The sequence below is a fragment of the Aspergillus karnatakaensis genome (assembly GCF_047715665.1).
Source record: "Aspergillus karnatakaensis strain CBS 102800 unplaced genomic scaffold BJY04scaffold_36, whole genome shotgun sequence".
In the NCBI taxonomy this organism is placed as follows: domain Eukaryota; kingdom Fungi; phylum Ascomycota; class Eurotiomycetes; order Eurotiales; family Aspergillaceae; genus Aspergillus; species Aspergillus karnatakaensis.
Genome location: NW_027395748.1, coordinates 12,768 through 29,789, shown reverse-complemented (window position 1 = coordinate 29,789; position 17,022 = coordinate 12,768). Strand labels below are relative to the sequence as shown.

Here is a 17,022-nt window from a genome sequence, read left to right as displayed (position 1 = left end):
ACCGTTAAAACACTGGCATATGGTAAGGAGAGCACCACAACGCGAACTTCTCAGAGGAGATCTTGAGTCTTACAGACTGGAATAGTTATCAGGCACTGGCAGCATGATCTGTTAGAGAGTGGACAGGAACATTCAACCATGGTTCCGACAGGCTGTATTTTGCGACATACTAAATTTCACCCCTGAAACGAGCAACAAGAGTAGATCCTCATCATCACCACCTCCCACTTCTCTTGTCTCTTCTTCTCTCCTTCTCCTCTCTTTCTTTGCATGCGATCTCTTTTTCTTCCTTTCCATTTAGCTTGCCCTCGTTTTCTACTCCTTCCGCCTTCCTCGTTCCCCACGTACCACAACCCAGCTGTGGCTCCGCTCGTTATCCGTCTTGCTGCACGCTAGGACGTGTTGTGCTGCAGACGATTCCTCTGGCACACCTGGGTTGGCCTTTGCTTTTTCCCTTGATTTTTCCATCTTTCCTGCCTCTCGAGCATAACCTGCCGGGCGCCCTCTTCTCTCATTTGTTTCTCTATCCCGACTTTCCCCCCCATCGAAGCCCCCGATATTCCGATTCGGTGATCGCGCAGACTCCCCACGACTTGTCGGCGCGTCCGTCCGAGCTGGAAAATAAATAATTCGGCCGTTGGGCATCATTGACTACAATACCGCTTGGCTGCTGCCGGCCGCGTCTCTTGGGAGACCACAATTTGAGAACCTTAGAACACAAGATGCCCTCCTTCTCTCGCTTTTTTCGGAGCAAAGACTCCAATGCGAAAAAGGGCTCGAAATCCGCTGCTGCGGATAACACAGGGCCTACGAAGCCCACATGGACCGATGCGTGGCAGCGAACGGAGGTCGGCCCCGAGGAAGTCCAGCAATTGTTGAGAGCATGTACTCAGGAGCTGAAAGTACGAGGTATGTCAAACCCCCTCCTCAAGAACGTGGGCTAGATTCCTTGCATCTGATGCTGATCATCTCCGCGTTTTATCATGATAGCGCTACAAACCCCTTTCATGCTACTTCCATTCCGCCCAACCACCGATACTGTCACAGCTCGTACCTTCATTCGCAACTACTTCAGCCAGTCTTTGAAGAGAGGCTCACCTTTTGCTGGAGATGAATTGGCACAAGAATTACGCCTTACCGACCCCATGGTGAGCCCCTTCCACATACCATTTCTATAGGTTACGGCCACAATTCTTACTCGGCGTGCTCTTTTTTTTTTGCGCTTGAAACTAGGTCTTATGCAGTGTGATGAAATGGTGCTGGAGCAGACTCCCCGGCGGAGTTGTCACTTGGGAAGCTTATGAGCTGTTCAAAGTTGGGGAACAAGGTACGATCTAATCTTTTGTGTTGTGCAGCATGGATGTACCACGTGAACTAACTGAAACGCAGACGCTCAATTCGCTCGTGACGCATTCTCAACTTTCATCCCTATTAGCGTAGACTCAGACGCTCGGACCAAGATCATCTTTGACTTCTTCGACCTCCTTACGGCCATTGCAGCGCACGGCAAGTCCAACGGTCTGGGAGGCCGAAAACTCTCGCGGTACGCTGGATGGTGGGCCTTTGAACATGCTGACACTGGAAATGGCTTTGAAGCGGCCTATAAGAACTGGGCAAGGTGAGTTGATAGTTTGCGTGCCTTCGCCATATGCTTTGCTGAACGTTTTAAGCGCCGCCGACGCAACAAGTCACCTGTTCTTCGCCTATCTACGTTCGCTTTCGCCTGACTCGGCCCGCGGCATGAGCAGCATATCTACGCTGCCCATTGCTCTGCAATCTTTGGTTCAAGCCACAGAATACCCGCCTGAGACACCGACACTGCTGCAAGTTTCGACCACAAAAGTCGTGATGATCGTCGACACAGTGTCCCCCACTCCTTTCTCCCTGCTACGTCGGGCAAAGAATTTCGAGTATAGAGACAGTGATCAACATCTGCAAGAATTCGCCGGTTACGAAGACCCGCTCAAAGCTCTCACCGATGAGTGTCTACGAGTTTTGAGGTGCATCTCGTCTATCAACCAGTCTGCGATCACTGAGCCTGTTGCTGCTGACCGTGATGCGTCATGGTCCAGATTCGAAGATCTCGGATTTGGAGGTAGTCTTGAAACCACTCTTGAGGAAAATGGGACCCACTCAAGTTCTGCGCCTAAAGAGTTTGGAGGCAGTTTGAGGTCTGTACCTCATTCTGGTGGCGGTGACCTTGGTCGCCCAACCACACCATCGTGGGCGGACTTCATGTCGTCCGGTTTCGGCGATGAGAACGCTTCTTTCAAAGCCCCAGTTGCTCCAATGCTTCTTCCTCCTGATAAAGTCCTACCTCCGATCGCCGCCGTCCGAGGCCAGAGTTCGCAGTCTCACAAGCGAGGGTTCAACGACGAACCTTCGATGGACCCCGGAGAGTTGGCCAGTATCACCACCCTCGATCTAGACGATTCCTTCTGGTGGGTTTGGATCAGCAGTTTGGCCGGTGAAGAGCCCACCGCACGAAAGGCTGTCTTTGGACGATGCGCTTTACTGGAAACAGTCATCAAAAACACAAAATGGCTGGTTCTTGAGGAACAGGTCAAGGGCGCCGCACCTGAGCCTGAACCCGGTGCGTATATCGTGGAAAAGAAACGATTCTTCGGATTCACCACCCGGAAGGGCAAACTAGGGCGCCGGAAGTCTACAGCTAAGAAGATCAGCTCTGTAGAGGATTCTTACAGGCGGCCCAACAACCAGGGGCCACATAGCAAAGCTAGCATCGCCCCAGACCAGCATGCTCGTATCCGAGCTGCCGCCGCCGCCCTGCAGGAGAAACACAGGGAGGAGCAGGCGCTCGCCAATGGAACAAAATCTTCGGCAGTGGATGAAACATCTTATTCCACAAAGACAAACTCTATAATGACACTGCAGCCGTCAATCCTCAACGAAGCATCTCACGCCATGAAATGGGCAAGTAACTACGACAAGAATGCTTACAGATCAGCTTACTTGAGTGACAGCCGTGCTGGAACTGGCGCCGTGACAGATGAACGTAAAGAGCAGCCGACGCCCTCTATCACAACCAGTACTAGGCAGCCCCCTGCGCCTTTGTCGCCCAAAGCTGCAGCTCCTCCGCCAGCTCCAACAGCACCGGTCGGGACTCACAAACCTGCCAATGATGTGCAGGCGACTACAAATGGTACAGAAAAACCTCTCGTTGAAACTCCTCCTAAGGACTCTATCGACTCAGATGCGTCGCACAAATTAAAGAAGAAACCGGCCAACTCAGGTTTTAAGAGCATGTTTGGAACCAACAAAAAGAAGGAGCCCGAAGCGAAGCCACCTTTGAAACTAACAGGTGCCGAGAAATCAGCCGTCGCTGCTGCGCGTGCTGCCCTAGAGGGCAAGGCAAAAGCGTCGCAGGAGCAGCCTCCTAGTCGCAACGGTCCCACAACGCTGAAGAAAAAACCAGTTCCCGCCCCCAACCCGGCTGCTACCCCTGTGAAGGCCACCAAGCCTGATGTCGAGGCGACTCCTGCGCCGGTTCCCGTTGCAGCACCCGAACCTCAGCCCGCTGAGCCCCAAGCGCCGGCTCCAGCCCCAGCGCCTGAGATAATGAGCGATACTCCTAAGATTCGGCGTGAGGCTGAGTACGATGCGCTCTCCCGCGTCGGTACTAATGAGCAAGTGGCAGCTGATCGTGAGTTTTCGAGGTTCGACCAGGGGCCGCTGCTTGATCAGCCTGCGTTCGTTCCTGAAGACTCCCCTGTCGAAGAAGCCCCAACGAAGGTCGAGCCCAGCTCACCTATTCCCCCTAGCTCCCCTAGTTCCCCCTCGCGAGGAGCAAACTCGTCTCATGATCGCTGGGCTCAGATTCGAAAGAATGCGGCAGAGAGGGTGGCACAGGCCGAAGTGCGCACATCTACTGCTGATGATGATGGCGGCAATACCAGTGAGGAAGAGAGTAAGTTTTGTCCCACTTTCCGAAACCTTGGACCATTCTGCTAACTACGTGTCTTGCAGGCTTTGAAACCCGCGCTGCTCGTATCAAAGCTAGAGTGGCCGAGCTGACCGGCAATATGCAAGCTGCAAACCGCACTTAAGCATCAAGCGTACCCCATCGCTCAAACTTGACATGTTTCTCCCATCTGGCTTTTTGATACTCTCGATACCTATGCCGGCTGAACTCCGTCTATTGTTTATTTGTATTAGTTATATTCCCCTTGAATGTTTGTCTATCCTATTTCCATCCATCTATTCCTCTTTCTTGAGATATCGCCATCTCCCGATCAGGATCAGCTATTCCCAATCCTATTTCAGAACAGAAGGTACGCGTGACGCCATTCACCATGTTCATTGATTATGAGTGTAATCGACCCGTCCCTGTGGCCGCCAATCCCTTCAGTGGGATGAAGGTGTTTTTGCTATCATCTATCTTCCTCGACTCCAGTTATATTCCCCCTCTTGTCTTAGCATTTGCTTTTTTATTCTTGTCTCATAGTTCTTGTTACCCATCTATCTCCTTGTCATCATACTTAGTATACCTCAGCAAACTCTCATTATGTGGCTTCTATCTCCCTTATCCACCTATCTATTCCAGTATTGTTTTACTTATTATCCCCATCTATCTATTATCCATATGTGGAAGAGAAGAAAAATTAAATAATCAGTAATGCAGTGCATCATTGGCGTCATTGGATTAGTATGTATTCACACAAACAGACCCAATCGAATCAAAAACTAGGTGGGCATGCAGGCATGCTCTATTTCGCTAGAGACATCAATCTTGGTCTCGATTTGTTCGACAACCCCTTCCTGCACCCTCACGGAAGGCACGATTAAGTCCTCAAGGGTTGCTCCTCCCGCTTTCCATCCACGGCGCCTACACGATTGAGGAAGGCACGACCCGATCACGGCTTCTTCGGAGGCAGGAGCAACCCTTCAAACAACAACACCCAATAGAGAAGGTACGACCCGCGATTTCTCCATACGGCAGGCACAACCCGCCAGAGACCAATATGGAAGGCGCAACCCGCGCTCTGAGAAAACAGGCAGATGCGACGCATGTCCATAGGGGTCGTATCTGCCTCATCACATAGTTACCTAAAACAACAATTTAGCTAATCTAGAAGCTGCATACAAGGCTTAAGGAATATACTGATACATAAATTTAACAACGTGAGTTCAAAAAAATTATATCAATTATCCTCTATTATTAACTGAGTATGTAGAATCTCTATACACGCATAACGGAAAGGCTCAACATGTCGCACTTCATTAGTATATCCAGGGTATCCGTGATGGTCTCGGTGATTATATAAGGTAAGCAGGTAATATAAGGCGTCGTCGAGGGTCGTAAGTAAGTGAGTAAGAGAGCGTGGGTAACCGGACGATTTTTCGTATGAAGTTTTCAGATGGAGAAAAGAACAAGGATAGAAAAGCAAAATGCATGCTTCGTTCTAGGAGGTATATAGGGCGAAGAGAGGAATGCAAGAGAAGGCAGAGCAAAGCAGTCTATAAAGCGTACCGCATCCGCCTCGTAGCTTCCACGGCAACGAGCGCACTGATTGCACCAATAAACAGACATATCGAGATTGCGTTTGGTGTGCTCTTGTCGAGGTCCATCCAGGTTGAGTCCGAGGCGGAGTCGTCACGCTTTGTGCTCCCCGGTTCGAGGATACTGAAGACGATCCAGCTGATGAATGTTCCCACGAATTGAGGAAGGGTTGTGTAGACATTTAAGACGCCGAGGTAAATGCCGGCGAGCTCGCCAGTTGAGGGGATATTTGAGATCCCATCTTCTGCATCGCTGTCGCTGTCTGGGTCGTGGTGGTTAAGACGCAGGACGTCCATCTCTGAGGCGTCGGTGTTCAGGTCGCGGTAGGTTATCATTGTCACGCCTGAGAGGCGGGAGGCTTGAGAAGGGTTCATTGCGAGACGGTTGATTTCGACCCCCATGAATGCGAAGGGGGCCCAGCAGCTGACAGCCCATGGAATGCCGCAAATGGCAACGAGGAAGGTTGCGAATGCGCGAGAGCGCGCTAGAGGTGCGAAGATCATGGTCGCAGCGAAGACGATGTGAGATATGAGCCAGGTCATTTGTAGGTCGGGGCGGATCTTGGTGATTTTTGTGAGGAAGGCTGCTATGCCTGGTGGTGGTCGGGGAGTAAACCTGGGCCGCTTGGTGTCTGGTGGCTGAACGCAGAACGGCAGGAGCACGGAGCTTATGAAGGTAATGGATGAGAAGACGACTAATGAAAGACTGCCAACACGGCCGACCTCTCCGAGCATGTCTGTAGGTCGGGTTGCGTCTTTGGGGACTTCATAGCGGAAGTATGTTTCGCCAACCCATGTGGTACTATAGAACAGAAATGGAAACCAACCTATCGATGTTAGCGCTTACTCTAGGAGCCCGAAAGTGCTCGAAGTACCAATCCAAGCCCAGAACTGCGCCCAACAAATTGCTTGAATCCGAGGTGGTAGATCCATCGTCGTTTTTATTAGTTGAGAAATTACTTGGAAGGCTCCGGCTTTCCCGTCAGAATCCCTGTCACGAGTATTAGCAGGGGCATCCACGAGCCAACTGTCCCGTCTCTCTTACCTAGCTGTGATAAGAATCCTTTCCTTCACGGAGTAAGACGTAACTGATACGGCCGCGAGCAAAGCCATGGCAGCAATGACGGTCATTTGTTTGAACTGAGTGTCGCCGAAGGTTGTACCGAATATGCTGACTGTGTCCAGAGACCCGATAACATATCCGATGAGTTGACCGACTGCCGACATTCTAGTAGCTTCACGAGTTTAGCATCGCCCTCAAGGAAATGCAAAAGGCTGACATACCCCACGCCGACCCGGCTTGCTGTGATGGAATAGGCAACGTATCGACGATCAAGCTCCGACCACAGGCTTGGACTAAATTGCTTCAGCAAACATTCCTTGTATGATGCCGTAGTACTTACCGACGTTAATGGCGAAATCTACGGCGTAGATACTTAGCACAGCTAGCGCAATTGTAGCCTTCGTGGCCTGTGTTAAGGAAGCAACGTCAGCCGCCGGACATATACGAGCCTCGAGAACCAGGTATGCACCTTCTCCGCATCCTTCACAAAGAAATTGACAATCTCCGTCGTCCATCCCAATACCAACAAGCACACGGTGACAATAAACGAACCCCCAATCATGAACGGTCTTCGTCTTCCCCATTTCGACCGTGAACGATCAGCAATGACCCCAATGAGCGGTTGTATGATCAGGCCCGAAAGAGGCCCCGCTATCCAAACAAGAGACGTCCGCGACTTCGTCAAGCCCAATTGCAGGAGGTATGGAGTACAGTCTATCGCAGGAGGAAATTAGAGAGCCGATCGAGGGAAATGAATCCGCGAAGGTTTATTTTTCTTACAGGTCATTTCAATGCCCCATGTAAATCTATTCCGAGCAGCAAGAGGTTAGCGGTTGATTCAGTTGAGCAATAAGGTCCGGGCCGCGCAATGAAAGAAATAGGAACACATACTGTAGTCCCAACAAACTGAAAGTCAACAGCGCCATGCGCATAGACTCCGTCCGTCCCTTGATCGAGGGCGATCCCACCCATCTTGCAGCTTGGGGCATCTCTGCATGTATGTGACTCTTATCGCGATCCCCAGCCTTCCATGAGCGAACAGCGTCCACCCGGTCGCGTGCCTACGGGCAGGGTTCAACTGGGTTACGCAGGTGAGCTCGGAGGTGTAGTGTTGCCGATTATGAGGTTCCGGGGGTCAAGTAGAAACGTTCGGTAGACAAGTTGGATGTGATTCTGGGGTAATTCAATCTGAATGGCTGTCACACGATAGGGAAGCTTTAAAGGGGATAAAAATAGCGAAGAATGTGGACTGCGATCAGGGACGCACGGACGGGTGTTTCGGGGAAATTGCAAATCCAGGGGTGCGGGATTCTAGACCAAATCAGCTCGCTAGGATTGCGTAAAGGACCAAGCAGTTTGTGGGAAGGAGCAAGGAAAGTTGAGTATCTAGTGTTATTAGAGAAGTTGGAATAAAAGACGGGAGAAAAAAAGAAGGGCATCAGCCGGAAAGTGATGGGCCGTCTTGGGGTCTTCAGGTTGTTGATGCCGTTGGCTGCATGCGGGCTGGCCTTATCCATGCCCCACCGCAATAAATAATCGGAGCCTCACTACTAGCCCTACAGTTCATACATACTACTCGCAATTCCAGAACATGCTGATACTGAATCCAAATGCACTATCTTATGTAGACTTCTGATCATGTTAAATATTCTCATAGATATCAGTCATGTTAACATTAAGCTCTCATTTTCCATTTAGAAGATACAGACGCCGTAAACCCAGACGCTCTTGTCCTTGTAAACCCGTACTCTTTTTATATCCACTACACCTACAGCCGGTTAGGTGTGGTGTGTGTCAAGGGCCACTGGTAACCTGCAGCATCGCTGAACTTGTAGCCGAAGGACGCGGTAAAGTCGTCGAGAACTGAGGGTCCCCGGGAGCCTAAATCTGTTAGCTCGAAGTTCCAGAGCCGAGAGGACCATGTGTGTGCTTACCATAGGGGTACTCCATGGGAATGATCTCTTTGTTGTCGTCGAGGTAGTGGAGTAGGGGGGTGAACATCTTCCAGCTGGCATCGAGCTCATCGTCACGGACGAAGTTGGAGTGGTCGCCCTTGAGAGCATCCAAAATCAGGGACTCGTAAGCCTCAGGGATCTTGAGGTCGGAGAAACGGCGACGGTAGGTGAGATCCAGCTCAGTAACCACAGTCTGCATGGAAAGCCCGGGAAGCTTGGAGTTCATCTTGATGTAGACGGACTCGTTGGGCTGAACTCGGATAACCAACTCATTGCGGGGGATGTCCTTAAAGATGCCAGAAGTCACGTCCTTGAACTGGATACGGATCTCGGTCTTCTGCTCGTTGAGGGCTGAGGAAGGTCAGTACACGAACGCCTTGACGCACACTTTCGGGCTTCCGTACCTTTTCCGGCCTTCATGATGAAGGGAACACCATCCCATCGCTCGTTCTTAATGAAAGCGACTAGGGCGCAGAATGTAGGGCAGCGAGAGTCCTGGGGCACTGTATCATCCTCCTTGTATGCAGGCTTGCTGCCGTCAAGGGATCGGCCGTACTGGCCAATAATGACGTTCTTGGGCTCGATGGGGTCCATGGCGCGGAGGACGCGGACCTGTAAAGTAGGTCAGTACTGCACACTAAGACAACTCGATTTAGCGGGTATGTTTGCCTTCTCGTCACGGATGTCCTCAGCAGAGAACGAAATGGGGCGCTCCATAGCGAGCAGGGTTAGAACTTGCAGAAGGTCTGAATGATCATGTTAGTATTGCCGCCATTGAGATAATCACCAGTAAACATACGGTTCTGCATAACGTCACGGATGATGCCGAACTCGTCAAAGTATCCACCACGACCTTCCGTGCCGAAAGGCTCCTTGAATGTGATCTAATCCGGGGCAGTCTTAGTAAACCATGAGCTTGAGTAGGAAGATGGAACCGTACCTGGACATTATCGATGTGGTGGCGGTTCCAGGTAGCGTTGAAGAACTCGTTGCCGAAGCGCATGATAAGGATGTTCTTGACCATCTCCTTGCCCAGGTAGTGGTCGATACGGAAAATCTCGTCCTCCTTCCAGTTGGGCTCCAGGGCTTTCTGGAGATCACGGGAGCTCTGAAGGTCTTTACCGAAGGGCTTCTCGACCTGTAGTTATTTATTTAAGAATGATTAGCACTCCTGCACTATTCGCCGTCGCAATATCCGCATGGCTGGCGCAACTCACGATGATACGGGCGACACCGTTCTCGGGGTAGCAGTTCCGCTTCAATTGCTCTGAGACTGTGGTGAAGACGCTAGGGGGGAGCGCCATGTAGAAGACTCGGTTCTGTTCCTTCTGCTCCTTCTCAATCTCTCCAAGGTGCTTTGAGAGGTTGATGAACGACTCATCCTGATCGTATTGACCGCTAATGTAGGTGCATAGCTCGCAGAAGCTGTTCAACTGTTCTTCAATCTCCTTCGTCGGGGTCTTGATGTATGAGCGCACTCGCTTTAGGTATTCATTGTGGTCCATCTGTGTCCGGGCATATCCGACGATCTTGATTCCCTTGGGGAGGAATTTGTTGCGGTACTGAGAATGATTAATCGGGCGACTTCAATCGATGTCTGTCAAATACGTACGAGGCCAAAAAGAGCGGGGAACTATTCATGACATTAGTTATGAGCCGATTGAGATTGCAGAATAACGGGTCAACAAACAGTCTTCTTCTTTGCCAGATCTCCTGAAGCACCTAGAACCACAATAACGGTGTCATCCTTGAGTTCGGCACTGTTGCGCAGATGATCCATGTTAGCAGCGAAGCAAACAGGGATGTGACGACTAGGGTGTCGGTGTAATGTCGATCAAAAAGGTTTAGGCTTGAATGGAAGCGCGCCAATATGAAAACAGGGTCGAGTAGAGTCAATTATTTGCTCAATGAGGGTCGAAATCCAAATCCAATTGAGGTTGCGTGTAACCTGGCAGAGAGATTCGAAGGGCTCATATTGGAGAGGGCGGAAGTGTGACGGAACGGCGGGCTGGAGGCACGGAGGGGCAGTGATGTAATGCTAGTAAAACTCACTTGTTCTGGCGCTCCTCAGCGCGAGCTATCGTGGACGACATCTTATCGGGGAGAAATGTGTGAGAAGGGTTATTGAGTTGAGTAGGGTGGAAGAGAGTCCGTCTATAGAGAGCAAGAAAGGTATCAAGGGGGGAGGACGCGTTAGAGAGGGGTGGAAGAGAGGTTTGTTGGAAAATTCCCCAACCGTCGGTGCCGGCGGAGCAGGAGTACGTTTTTAAACGCCGTGAGAGCTACGGAGTTGCGGCGACTGCTTGATTGATTGCTTGCTAAGAATTATGGGCTTTTGGTGACTCTCGTCAGGTGGGGCACAAGGTGGCCGGCCTTCTGTCTTCCACTGTGGTGCAGAGTGATGAGGGCGCGGCTTGCCATCAACCTGATGCCGGAGCTCCCGTTGTCGCAGACTCGCAGCCGTCCTCGAGTTCCCCTCCCTCGTTGATAATGATTAATCACAGGAGATCGCAGCAGATCGGCCATTGTCTATTTGCATATTCCCTCTTCATTGGCATACTAGTTCTAATGGCGGATCCAAGCTATTTGCACGGCCTCTTGTCTATGGGGGAGACTTGTTGCGGTGATGACACCGGGTTTATATCATAGCTCCATCGCGACTCCATTCCCACAACGCGTCGAGGTACGGACCACGGAGTACCCTCATCAGCTCTCGCCAGCGTTTATATTGTTACCCCTCATATTTGGAAAGCTATACCTCCGGAGCCTAAATTAGCATGATTACTTTCTGTGACTTTAACCTTACAAATCAATAATTTATCCGAGCGTGAAAGCCAAGTAAGAACGAATCTCAACAAAGATAGCTCCACACCAGCCATCGACCATGGGCGGATGACCTCCTCCAGGCCTCCCCGTCGCATCAATTCCGCCGAATGGCAAGGTGGTTGGCCCCCGCGCGAGCGAAGGTTTTCTCCCTCGTCTTACACTCTGGGTTTCTGATCTGACAACGTAACATTATAGATCTTCAGAAAAAGAAACTACAGCTTACTGCAGCACCAGCCAACCTTCCCCTCATTAACATGGTGTGATATGTATGAGGATCCTACCAAGACCAAGGCGTGTCCGCGGCAAGGGGCCCTTTCCAATCGATGTTACAAATGCGCTGAGAAATGGAATGGCTCCACGGAGCACTTCTTCCGCCTCGAGGGTGTGCGATACCGCTAGAACGCCTGATCTGGACCTCTGTACGACCGCCTCGATGATTGGCCGACCACATGTAAGCATGTCGCAGAGTATATCACGAATTCAGAGACTTGGGCACTGCTTGTGAGCCTCGTCCTTCTTCTGGGAACGTTGAGTGTATTCCGCAGTCGAACCGGACTCCGATGCGCGAACCATGAAGCCCAGACGTGAGTCCCAAAAGGTAATTGTTTTGTTGAATACAGTAGTCAACTTGTGCCCTTGATGGATCAGCGGATTAGCCATGACCTCCGAATTTCACGAACGACACGGATTCTATTTTCCCGTACCCTTATCCGTTGTGATCGACCGAGAGGATCACTTCGGCACAGTTTACTCCGGAAATAGAGCAAACAAGGTGGTGAGCTTAAACTGAGGCTTCATCTTGAGGCTTTCGAATAAGGTCACACAAAGCACTTGATCTTCCGTAAATCGGCACTTCCAATTCTTTACTCTTTCCTGTGGAACAGCTACCGACTCCGGAGGACGTACGCCCACGATCTATAAGGATGCGCGCATGCTTCACGGGGAAGGAGAAAAGCATTCAGGGTCGGTTGCCGAATCTATGTGGGGCAGGACCTTTCCGGATCTGTGCTTCGGTCTGATCTCTTCAAGATGATTGATAGGGCTCCCAGAACAAGCAGGCCACGAAGCGGTTAGAAAGTTTGAGTCTGTGATGTTTGCTCCACTGTTGCCGCGATAGCGGTGCAGATAAAGTCATCAGACAAGGTACAAGGTTGCTGGCGAGCAGTACTTTGGTGTAAACAGATCGTTTGAGTCTCTTTACACAAATGAGGAAGGTTTTCCAGCATCCTGGATAACAGCCGAGTGAACCTCCTCAAGCTGCATGAGAATGGAGCCCTCGCACGCCAGATGAGGGGTGACCAACTTTGTCAGCTGGCAAGCTCTCGGACTACAGTAGCCCGATGGAAGGTGGTGACACGGTGGGGTTCATGAAGCCACCCTTCCAGAACATGATCAGAGAAGCCTTGATTATCTCGGCGTTCGGAGGGACAGATGATCCAGGAGCAGTCCAAAAGAGCTTAGTCTAGTCATGTGCTTTGCAGTCACGGGACCTCGGGCAGCCCTGGGGCAATTCGGGGTTGCTCGCTAAGCGTCCCGTTTCGGGTTAGGGCGAGCCGCGCCGAACACACCGCAAATTGGTGGCCATTGTGCGTCTCAGAACAACCGAAGCGACGACAACCACGACAACCCGGACGACTTTTGCGGGTCATTTTGACAACCTCTCTCGACTTGTTTGTGTTGCCCGCTCAGATAAACCGTCATAATGCCTTCGGAACAAGGTCACAGACGTGAGTTCGCCCTTTGTGTTGGAAGTGCGGTGGTTGCGGTTTGAAGATGAGCACATGGAAACGGCGAAATGCGAAAGGATTCGGGTTTATTGAACAGTCGCTAACATGGATTTTGCTGCTTATAGTCTACGTCAAGTAAGTTGCGCTCGCTCATCGTGTCGCCGCGCCTTTGCCAGAACGAGATTTGGTCATGAAATCAATTTCCAGTCGGAATCGCGGACGAAGCGTTGGATTCATACGGAGAGTACAGAGGATTAATGGGATTGTTCTTTAGGGGTCGCCACCTGAGCTACCAGCGCTCCAAGCGTGCTGTCAACCCCAACACAAGGTACCGATCCGAGGCTTGATAATGAAATGGGAATAAGAGTTTCTGACTTGTCACAACAGTCTGATCAAGATCGACGGTGTTGACACCACTGAGGGCGCCAAGTGAGTAAACGGTTATCAACTGGAATACTGAGTTCAAATGCTAAGACCGGAATAGCTTCTACCTCGGCAAGAAGGTCGCTTTCGTCTACCGGGCCAAGCGTGAGGTTCGGGGCTCCAACATCCGGGTGATCTGGGGCAAGGTCACCCGCCCACACGGTACGTCGAAACCAGCCGACATGAAGTAGCAGCAAGGCGATGGAGGATATACTGTTAGAACCGCAGTCTAACAAGTACTTGAACAGGCAACTCCGGTGTCGTCCGCGCACAGTTCCGTCACAACCTCCCCCCCAAGTCCTTCGGTGCTACCGTCCGCGTCATGCTCTACCCCTCCAACATCTAAATGTCCCCGTTTTTTTCACATATCCGCGGCACAACTCCGGAATCTTTGCGCAGACGGTCAGGCAAGGAGTCGACGGGATGAGTCCGAGGTTGAGATGGAGTTAGTGGGTTGATAATGATCGTGGGAGAGGCAGGGCCGGACAGCCCTACGAATCAAAAAATAAAAAGATAAAATGGGATCTCTTGTCTATCTTACCATGGTTTTCTCCATCTTCTAGACGCTCAAACGGCGTGCCGTGCGGTTTTGCTCGGGTGGCCGTGATACCACGTCTTGCTTTGATGGCGTGGCTACTCCAGTGTATTTTGACGCTCATGAACACCCAATCCAGACCATTTCAATCAAGGAGATTCCCATTATGCGCATTCAGAGAACAACATTGGCCACCAACACAACGTCATACGATTGCTTTCGCCAACCCGCCGACATGCCCTTTGCGCTAATGAGATACCCGACCTATGCTACCGAGTTGCTCCACCAGGATTATACCTTTTCGCAAGCCTTGCACCTGTCAATTGGCCGTAGTTTACCATTCAACCCGAGATACACACATTGAGCACCGACTCAGCATGGCAATCCTTCTGAGACAGTCAGCGTAAGCGCTTCCGAGAAGCACCCAGAGTACGTTTCATAGGCGTCGCGAGCCTACTCACGTGCCCAAGTAAAGCCTCCCATAGCACTTTCGGCTATCTTCCCTGATGGATCCAATATAAATCCTGTGACTCTGGATAGGCGTGTATCTGCGGACCCTGGCAATTGTCCTTGCATGGGCTGTGCTTGTGGACTGAAAGGTCAGCTTCACCAATGAATATTCTGTTAGTTTATTTACATACAAGAAAGCGCTCCCGTGTACCTACAATAATTGGTTCTTGTCCCCCGCCGCGTAGTTTACCTACCCGAAGCCCAGGCATTGCAGAAGGAAGGTTACTAGATTAGATATGGGCCTGCTTTGAGAATAAGAGAGCTCAATCGCATCATTCCTGGGTATATATCTATCGTCAGTCTCACGAATCCCCTGAAGGCTGAAGCACGTTCCGGGGTGATGAATTGCATTCCCTTTTCTGAGCCATGGACACGGCAATATTAAGATATAGAGCCACGTACAGTGTTGTTTTGTCGAGAATGGTGGAACCTCGAGTTCTATATCAGTAGACCCAGTAACTAAAAGAGAGGGAACGGGGCGTGCTCAGCAGCCTTGAAATGAAGAATAAGATGGCTTTGTATTCTGGATAGCACTTAAAGAGCATCCTGGCTTCGTTATCACCATGTCTTTTAGGGAATTTGGGTATCATTCCGTCTACTTAAGGTTTTATCGTATGTATATTGACAGCCTTCCCAACAGCACGCTCGGTGTCTTGAGATCGGTTGTAGCTAAGCTCTGATACACAGTTTTTCATTGATAGTAGTGCTCAGGCTATTGATGTCTGATTTCTCAGGCTAAGTAGCTGGAATTCTGCATTACAAACTCGATCTTTCTTGTTTGTTATCTGCTTGAAAAAGGTTATGCTGGTAAGTACTCAACTATGAGTGAAGGACAGGAGTAGGTCGAGACTGAACAGAGATCTTGGGACATTTCTGCTAGGACAAGGTTGAATTGAAGTTAGAGATAGATATAATTAGAGTGATGGATTAACCGAAATGATTGTACAGAGTAGAAAGTATATATATAGTCCGTATTATATTCAAGAAATGGGCTCACGGAGGAGATTCCTGATTCCTTGGGAAACTCAAGTGTCAGGGATCCTAGTTCTGATTCTCACTCTATCAAAGAGAGCCTATGAGCGGGTCCAGAAGGTGAGGAACTTTTTCAAAATTATCAAAGACTGCAGCGGCGGCTAGTGAGTTCATCAGAAGCATTAAAACGATTCATGTCTTTTGTAAGACATCATATGGGGTGTAAAGGTAACAGATGCAAATCGTCCGCTAGAAAAGGGCGAAGTTGAGAAACCTCAAAGTCCAGAGGATTTCTCCTTGCATGAGGCCCGTGAGGAGCTGAGTTAATGAGGATTAAGGTAGGCGCCATCCCCCACCATACTGACCCACCGGGCGTTGGAATGAAGATCGTCGACGACCAGACGTCAACGGCTGGTGGAGGATCTTAGAGAACGACGGGGTTGATTATAGAAACCTCAAAGCCGTCTACAAAATGCCTAGAATAAGTTGAGTGCAAGTTCCCCAAGCTAGGACAGTGGTTGGAATCGAAAACCGTCTGCTTTAAGAACCAGGTCCGCTGGCGGCTGCTGGGCTGCTGGGCTGTGAAAAACGCTAAGCTCACGCGTTCTCTAACGCCAAACGGATCAACAGACCCGCCTTGACATCGAAGCACTGATGTGGCATGGAACTTGGAAGCTCTAGACTGGAGATTATTCAGGCATCAGGAATCTGACAGATTTCAACCTGGAGCCAATTGGAAGGCTGCGGACGAATCGGCTTGCGACACTGTACGAATGTGAGAAGCCAAGTAACCCACGCTCTAGCTCCTCACCAAAGTCCTGTTTTTCCCTCGGCAGCCAGCCAGTCGTTCCTCGATCCAGGGTGCTGGCGGCGCGGGATCCGGAAGCAATCAGCAAAAATGCTAATCTGACCGGGCGAGGATTGGCTGAGAGGGCTATAATTGAGTTGCGGTAGCACAGTTGTCTCACCAGCGATCGCTAGTGCTCATCTTCGAAGGCGAACTGGCATTATTGTGCTGGATTGGGTGTCCAGTACGCCGTACTGGGCTGAGTGATTCAAACCGGTGCCTGGCACGAAGTGAGATTGTGAGAAAAGGGTGTTCCTTGGGACTTGAATGGAGTCTGTGGATGGGACTCGTAACCGCCTGACTGATTGTGTTTGTCGTAGAGGAGCTGGGAACTAAGAGAGGGACATGATGAAAGAAGAAGAGAGAAGCATGTTCCATGGACTAAAATTAGGGTGGCAGTCGGCTGATAGGATAGGTTTTAACAAATTCATGTGGTAGCTTGCGTGGCACTTTAAGCTGGTCAACTCCTCCAGTTCAGTCAAAAGCCTCAAGCCTCCCCTCTTTCAAATCTCTTTATGATTCATCTCCATTATTGCATTTCCGTCTCCATCGATTCTCGATCGCACCCACCTTCGTTCTATCCCAGGACTTCGATCCCCACGTTTCATGACAGATCAGGTAACTAAACCCCTCTTGTCCTAGCA

The 17,022-nt window shown here is 50.5% G+C and overlaps 5 protein-coding genes across 5 annotated transcripts; 2 read left to right on the top strand and 3 right to left on the bottom strand.

Moving 5' to 3' along the window:
* Positions 1-722: 722 nt before the first annotated feature.
* BJY04DRAFT_208519 (DUF1708 domain-containing protein) lies at positions 723-4,067 on the top strand (the record flags this gene model as incomplete). Its single annotated transcript, XM_073714000.1, has 6 exons — positions 723-909; positions 991-1,148; positions 1,234-1,327; positions 1,390-1,618; positions 1,671-3,928; positions 3,988-4,067. The coding sequence occupies 6 exons, from the start codon at positions 723-725 to the stop codon at positions 4,065-4,067; spliced, it is 3,006 nt and encodes a 1,001-aa protein (XP_073569393.1).
* Positions 4,068-5,173: 1,106 nt separating this feature from the next.
* Positions 5,174-8,013, bottom strand: BJY04DRAFT_193169 (putative sucrose transporter). The gene is made up of 8 exons (XM_073711865.1): positions 7,475-8,013; positions 7,364-7,389; positions 7,053-7,297; positions 6,924-6,990; positions 6,805-6,876; positions 6,566-6,755; positions 6,396-6,511; positions 5,174-6,347 (listed from the first exon to the last, which is right to left on the bottom strand). Exons 1-8 carry the CDS (start codon positions 7,570-7,572, stop codon positions 5,479-5,481), a joined length of 1,683 nt encoding a protein of 560 aa, XP_073569392.1. The 5' UTR covers positions 7,573-8,013; the 3' UTR covers positions 5,174-5,478.
* Positions 8,014-8,197: 184 nt separating this feature from the next.
* BJY04DRAFT_193166 (glucose-6-phosphate dehydrogenase) lies at positions 8,198-10,753 on the bottom strand. Its single transcript, XM_073711864.1, has 9 exons — positions 10,229-10,753; positions 10,151-10,171; positions 9,756-10,100; positions 9,479-9,676; positions 9,338-9,422; positions 9,208-9,284; positions 8,943-9,150; positions 8,518-8,889; positions 8,198-8,464 (listed from the first exon to the last, which is right to left on the bottom strand). Exons 1-9 carry the CDS (start codon positions 10,316-10,318, stop codon positions 8,352-8,354), a joined length of 1,509 nt encoding a protein of 502 aa, XP_073569391.1. The 5' UTR covers positions 10,319-10,753; the 3' UTR covers positions 8,198-8,351.
* Positions 10,754-13,068: 2,315 nt separating this feature from the next.
* BJY04DRAFT_193160 (60S ribosomal protein eL33) lies at positions 13,069-13,892 on the top strand (the record flags this gene model as incomplete). The annotated part of the gene is made up of 3 exons (XM_073711863.1): positions 13,069-13,419; positions 13,479-13,520; positions 13,576-13,892. Coding segments are annotated over exons 1-3 (238 nt in total), but the record flags the coding sequence as incomplete, so codon positions are not given.
* Positions 13,893-15,423: 1,531 nt separating this feature from the next.
* Positions 15,424-16,826, bottom strand: BJY04DRAFT_193157 (uncharacterized protein). The gene has a single exon (XM_073711862.1). It carries the CDS (start codon positions 16,754-16,756, stop codon positions 16,496-16,498), a length of 261 nt encoding a protein of 86 aa, XP_073569389.1. The 5' UTR covers positions 16,757-16,826; the 3' UTR covers positions 15,424-16,495.
* Between the last annotated feature and the right edge of the window lie 196 nt (positions 16,827-17,022).

Bases quoted from the DNA above. Each gene is read 5' to 3' on its own strand.
- BJY04DRAFT_193169 (XM_073711865.1), bottom strand. From the start codon at position 7,572: ATGCCCCAAGCTGCAAGATGGGTGGGATCGCCCTCGATCAAGGGACGG. The intron at 7,390-7,474 runs GTATGTGTTCCT...TGCTCGGAATAG, and splicing joins TTCAGTTTGTTGGGACTACA to ATTTACATGGGGCATTGAAA. The intron at 7,298-7,363 runs GTAAGAAAAATA...CTCCTGCGATAG, and splicing joins ATGGGGCATTGAAATGACCT to ACTGTACTCCATACCTCCTG.
- BJY04DRAFT_193166 (XM_073711864.1), bottom strand. From the start codon at position 10,318: ATGGATCATCTGCGCAACAGTGCCGAACTCAAGGATGACACCGTTATT. The intron at 10,101-10,150 runs GTACGTATTTGA...AATCATTCTCAG, and splicing joins TCCCCGCTCTTTTTGGCCTC to TACCGCAACAAATTCCTCCC. The intron at 9,677-9,755 runs GTGAGTTGCGCC...AAATAACTACAG, and splicing joins ACGGTGTCGCCCGTATCATC to GTCGAGAAGCCCTTCGGTAA.
- BJY04DRAFT_193157 (XM_073711862.1), bottom strand. From the start codon at position 16,756: ATGGAACATGCTTCTCTCTTCTTCTTTCATCATGTCCCTCTCTTAGTT.